General features: G+C 40.0%; 1 protein-coding gene across 1 annotated transcript; it reads left to right on the top strand.

Annotated features, from left to right (window-relative positions):
* Positions 1–244: 244 nt before the first annotated feature.
* LOC108792377 (leukotriene B4 receptor 1-like) lies at positions 245–4,398 on the top strand. Its single transcript, XM_018563146.1, has 2 exons — positions 245–261; positions 3,346–4,398. Exons 1-2 carry the CDS (start codon positions 250–252, stop codon positions 4,387–4,389), a joined length of 1,056 nt encoding a protein of 351 aa, XP_018418648.1. The 5' UTR covers positions 245–249; the 3' UTR covers positions 4,390–4,398.
* Positions 4,399–5,916: the final 1,518 nt, after the last annotated feature.

The raw sequence follows: 5,916 nt of genomic DNA, 5'->3' as shown, positions 1-5,916 counted from the left end.
TGACTTTCACCATTCACAGTGGTGAATCATTCACTGTCACATGCATTAGAAGATTCACCTGCAACAAATGAATGTCCGATTCACTGCTTTATAAATATGCACCTGAAAAACGATTTATGTCAGATTTAGGATGAACAGGCAAAATGTTGTAAAGTGACTGGTAATATGCATAAGTTAATTTTATTAAGATTAGTAAATTTTACATTTACTCAGCAGGACATCGGCATTCTTCAGTACAGCTACAGCATCATGTCTGAAGGAGTAAGTAACAACGGTCACGGGACTGTAGAATTTTACTGTTAAAAAATTAATGTTAAATGGTAAAACATGGATATGTCTGTCTTAAAAGCTCAATTTGGGGTAAAATACTATATTCTAATAACTATATGCAGGAATCCCTAGTAGTCAAACAGAATTCAATTTCTTTAAGTCTGAACAGTTGAGCTTTGGGCTTCTGTACTTTTACATTTACTAAACATAAATTTGTTTGGTAACACTTGCTGTAAACAACACAATGGTTCCCATTCAATAGCAGAAAGGAAAAGAGAAATAGCACAACCTAAAAATAATTAAAAGGTACACTATAAAAGTACAAATATATCCCAACAGCGTTAACACATTATAATACTACAAACATATCCCAGCTTTCCAGACCATAGCATATGCACTTACTGTTAGTTGTGTTGTTAATAATAATAATGATGATAATAGTTTAAAAAATAAATATAATTGTGTATATATATATATATATATACACACACAATATTGCCAAAAGTATTGGGACACCCCTCCAAATCGTTGGATTCAGGTGTTTCGTGAAATTTCTTTGCTACTAAATATTCCACGATCAACTGTTAGTGGTATTATAACAAAGTGGATGCAACTGGGAACAACAGCAACTCAGCCATTAAGTGGTAGGCCATGTAAAATGCCAGAGCGGGGTGCAGAGTCAATAGCTACAGACCTCCAAACTTCATGTGGCCTTCAGATTGACACAACAACAGTGCGTAGAGAGCTTCATGGAATGGGTTGCCATGGCTGACCAGCTGCATCCAACCCTTACACCACCAAGTGCAATGCAAAGCGTCGGATGCAGTGGTGTAATGCACGCCGCCACTGGACTCTAGAGAAGTGGAGACGTGTTCTCTGGAGTGCCAAATCATGCTTCCCTGTCTGGCAATCCGATGGACATGTCTGGGTTTGGCGGTTGCCAGGAGAACGGTACTTGCCTGACTGCATTGTGCCAAGTGTAAAGTTTGGTGGAGGGGGGATTATGGTGTGGGATTGTTTTTCAAGGGTTGGGTTGGCCCCTTAGTTTTGGGTGCCAAGGTCGCCATCCTCCACCGTGGCATTGGCTTACACTGCCACAATATATATATATAAAATCTGAAATGATAATGTAAAAAATGTGTTCTGCCATGCCTTGCAAAATAAGAAGCATTTAGGAAACTTGGCTTTCAGTAATGTGCACAAGCAGTGGGAAGTTGTTTGCATACTTCCTCCCTTGACAAAACAACCAAATCAATTTTTAGAAAGCCTAAAACAACTTTTAGAAAGTTACATTTGAAAGTGAACACATCACAAATTAAAAGCAGAGGACCACAGAACGATTGTGCTAGATTAAATATAATATTGTACCTGCAAATATACTGTCAATTCCTAAACAATTTAGCTTGCCATCTAAATAAAGACAACTTTTGCTTCCGTAGAAAAATCCTGTTTTGCAATTTAGCATAATCAGTTTTGTAATTCACATATGGCTTAAAAGAGAAGTGAAGCCAACCTTTTTTTGACTTTACTTCTCTTTTGAGTCACGGGAGTCCATTTTCGAATAAACTTGCCAATAGCAGGCTAATGCCCCCTCTCTCATGACAGGGCACAGCCGTAGCGCAATAGAGAAGATGACAATTTTGTCAGAATCTGCCCCAGCTGACTAATAGATAGCTGGCTCTACCTCTTCGTGCGCCTGAGAGCTAAAGCCAGCTGTACCCGCCCCTTCCCATGTCTGAAGCTCCAGCCAGTGCTGAAAGAACAGAGAAGGAAGGGGAGGATCCCTAAAGGGATCTGTTTTACACAAACTAGCGTCCTCCCGTTACCCTAAGCTCAGTATACCGCGAGCTACAGCTTGCGGTATACTGAGACGCCGCACCTGGAGCGGATCCCGACGTAGCTGACGGGATCCGCCCAGCTGCGTGAGTGACAGCTTGCTCTGCCTATCTAGAGGCAGAGCCAGCTGTACCCGCCCCCTCCCCCGTCCGTTCCGCCAGTCACCGCTGGCAGATCGGAGGGGGGAGAGGGGAATCCAGCCCCTCCCCCTGTCACGGCAGAGAGCCGTGACAGGATCGAGAGGTGAGGGAACCCGGTATGTGTTCCCTCACCTCCCGATCTACTGAGCCGACCTGTGACAGTCTTATTGTCACAGGTCGGCTTAGCACTATGAGGTGAGTGGAAATCACTCATCTCATAGTTCTCCTTTAAGGAGAACTATGGGGAAAAGCCTTAACCCCATAGTTCTCCTTTAAATCATATCTGAACCCCAAGACAATAATGTTGTATATTGCAGCTTACCAGTCCTCATATGTAGTGGCTGTATTAGTTTGCTTTTCAGTTTTTTTCCCTTTATTCTCACCTAGTAATCCTGTAAATACCATGCTTCGTGTTCTTGGGTGGCTTACTCTTCCACTGTAACTATGGAGGGAGCAATGGTTGTCACCCAAGCTGCTCTCCTGACTTGGTCTACAAAGAGGTCTTCCTCTTATTTGTTTACAAAAGATAGTTTGGGAGACAGATAGGAATGTTTGTGCCTTCAGGTCAGCTCACATTAACTGACAAAGACACTGCATTTCTGGCTAGATCGACAGATGTTTTCTGTAATAGCTGATAATGTACTTAGTTTGAAAAATTAAAACTAAAGCTTTCACCACATATAAAGACTGGTAAGTAACTGACTGCAATATATAACATTTTTTGTTCTTGGGTTTAGATATCCTTCAACAAGTTATCGAAGGAAAAAATTGGAACATAAGGAAAACAATCCCAAAATTCATATGCAAACAGAAACTGTGGTAGATAATTTATGTACATTGTTGCAAATGAAACACAGCACTCATAGCAAACACATTTTCATTCTCTGCCTTGAGTACCAAGTGCTAAAGTACTTTAATGAAAGTCCTGACAACCATTATAGCTGGTGAACAAGCACTAATGTTAAAGTAAAAAAAAATGAAAAGTGACATTTTGAATATACAGTATATGCAAAAAAAACATGACTTGTTCTCTGCTGCTAAGTATAAACTCTTTGAACATGTTATAACATGTTACTCATTTGGCTTTTTCCATATCTAGTACATACCTGGACAACTGACTGCTAGCAATTCTTCTTTTTCAAACTCAACTGTGCATCCAATGATGCCTCATAGCTACTCCCACAAACTCGGCATTGCAATCCTTTCAGTTGCCTTCATCATTGGTTTTCCAGGCAATGCATTCGTCATCTGGTCAATTTTAAGGTGCATGAAGAAGTGCTCCGTCACCTGCCTCCTCATCTTACATTTGGCAATTGCGGACATCATCGTTATGCTAACAGCACCTATATTCCTCCATCTTCTATCCACCGGCAGCTGGATATTTGGCAATATCATTTGTAAGATTTGTCATTACATTAGCTGCCTCAGTATGTACGCCAGCATCATCCTTATTACCGCTATGAGCATAGACAGATATATTGCTGTGGCAAGACCTATGAGCTCTCTCTCTGTAAGAACAAAGTTGGTTGTTGGCAAAGCCATATTGGCTATATGGGTTATGGCATGTCTGTTAGCCATTCCTATGCCAATTTATCGTGCAATAGAGACTATTAACAACAAAGAACAGTGTAGGCACATGCATAGCTCTCCAGCACACATCATTTTTCAATATGTGTTTGAAACAGTGACTGGTTTTGTGATCCCATTTGCAATGATCATGTCCTGCTACGTCTACATTGGATTGAGGCTGCGTAGTGCTAAGTTTCAAACCAAGCATAAAACAAGTCGGCTGGTGGTGATGATCATAGTGGTGTTTGCTCTATTCTGGCTTCCTTACCATGTGGTGAATATGATTGAGGTGTCAGGGGAAGTGTCCTCATCAGAGAAGCTAAGAAAAGCAGCCCGCCTTGCCAGACCTAATGTCACAGCCCTTGCATTCCTCAGTAGCAGCATAAACCCTATTTTGTATGTGTTTGCAGGAGGTAGTTTCATTCGGACAGCTGGGGTGGAATTTATGGCCAAGCTCTTTGAGGGAACTGGCTCAGATACGAATAGTGTTTGGAAGATCTCCCAAGTTTTTAGACAAAAGAGTCATGAGGAATGTATGGATTTAAGGAACACCAATAAAACGATTCCAGAATAACTCCACTATTGGCAAAGAGAAGGTGTGCTGTGTAAATAAAACTTACCTCTACCACTGATCTACCAATTCTTTGCAAGTATTTCCCATTCCGGGCCTTCCGTAGTGAAAAATCTGTAAGTAATACAGATAATGAAGACCAACATTATCCTGACATGATTACGGGAGAACAAAAAATAAATAAATATATGTATGTATATATGCATGCACTACAGATGTTGTCATTTAAACAAACTAGTTTCCCAGCTTAAAGTAGAACTAAAGCCAAAACTTTTTTTTCGTTTTTGGAAGAGTATAGAAGGGTTAAAACCCCCGTCAGCTTTTTTGTTTTGCCATCTGTCATCTGCCATCACCTGGGAAGGTTTCGCTTCACTTCCTGTCTGATAGCCACAACGGGAAGTGAGTGGAAATCCCTTCAAAGAGAGGCAAATCCCTTGGGATGAGCAGGATCACCAAAACTAGTGTCTCCAATGGAAGAGTTCCCATCTATTCCTGTTCTGGTGACCACCCAAAATTTGTGATTTTCTTTTACTTTCAATCATAATGGTCTCCAGAACAAATAGAGAGGATGAATCTCCCTAGTAGGGACACACCAATAAAAACCTGACAGGTCTTCAAATCCCTCTCCACTCTATCCAAAGCGAAAATAAAAAGTTTTGGCTCTCGTTGATTGTTAAGCATCCTTTAATTTGAGATTTGCTCCTAGTTTCTTCCTAATATTTGTACATGCAATTTAATTTTGCAAGATGAAATGTTTATTTTTTTTTTTACAATACATTTATTTTAATAGAACAATACTGAATAGGATTCATATTAAAGGGTTGTTAAAACATAGAACATTTTCTGTTCATTGTATTTTCATGTCTATTACGCCAATAAACAGTAGATTAGGAAATAAAAACATGTATTAAACTGAAGCTTAGAAAAATATGGTGTATTTAAAAAGTGTTTGGCTTTGTAGCGTTGCTAGAGGTCTAAACAAGTGAGGTCATTTTTTTTCAACCTCTTGTAAAACATCATGGGGAAGTTACCGAGTCATTTCCTATAAGCCTCTTGCTGATTTTATAATTTCATTGTTTCAACACATCTTCAAACTGACAGTGAGATGTGCAGGCCAGTCTAGCAAATGCCAGGCAGAAATACATACAGTATACAGGGCTGTCATTCCTACAATATAAATATATCTCTGAGTGCCCGGTTTTTTCATCTACACAACTCTGCCAGGCTGGTGACCTGACATTTCTCTACTGCAGTTGAAGCTCAACTAGATACGCAAAAACTTTCAATTAAATATTTTTGGTAATAGTCACAAAGGATGTAAATCCACTCTATGTGCACCAATTGGCTTTGCAAGCCCAAATAATACCTTGAAAAAGTAGGGGAGACATCGTCACTGTGCTGCACATTGGCTACTTGTCCTGCCCCTTTCCCAGTCTACCTACTGCAGGGGATACGAGAAGCTTATACCAGGTCAAAATCAGATTCTTACACTATTTACATCGAATAATGCTTTTTTAATGAATGGCAATG

This window comes from Nanorana parkeri, unplaced genomic scaffold, assembly GCF_000935625.1.
Source record: "Nanorana parkeri isolate BGI_ZX_2015 unplaced genomic scaffold, ASM93562v1 scaffold635, whole genome shotgun sequence".
NCBI lineage: Eukaryota > Metazoa > Chordata > Amphibia > Anura > Dicroglossidae > Nanorana > Nanorana parkeri.
This window is presented reverse-complemented; position numbering and strand designations above follow the sequence as displayed.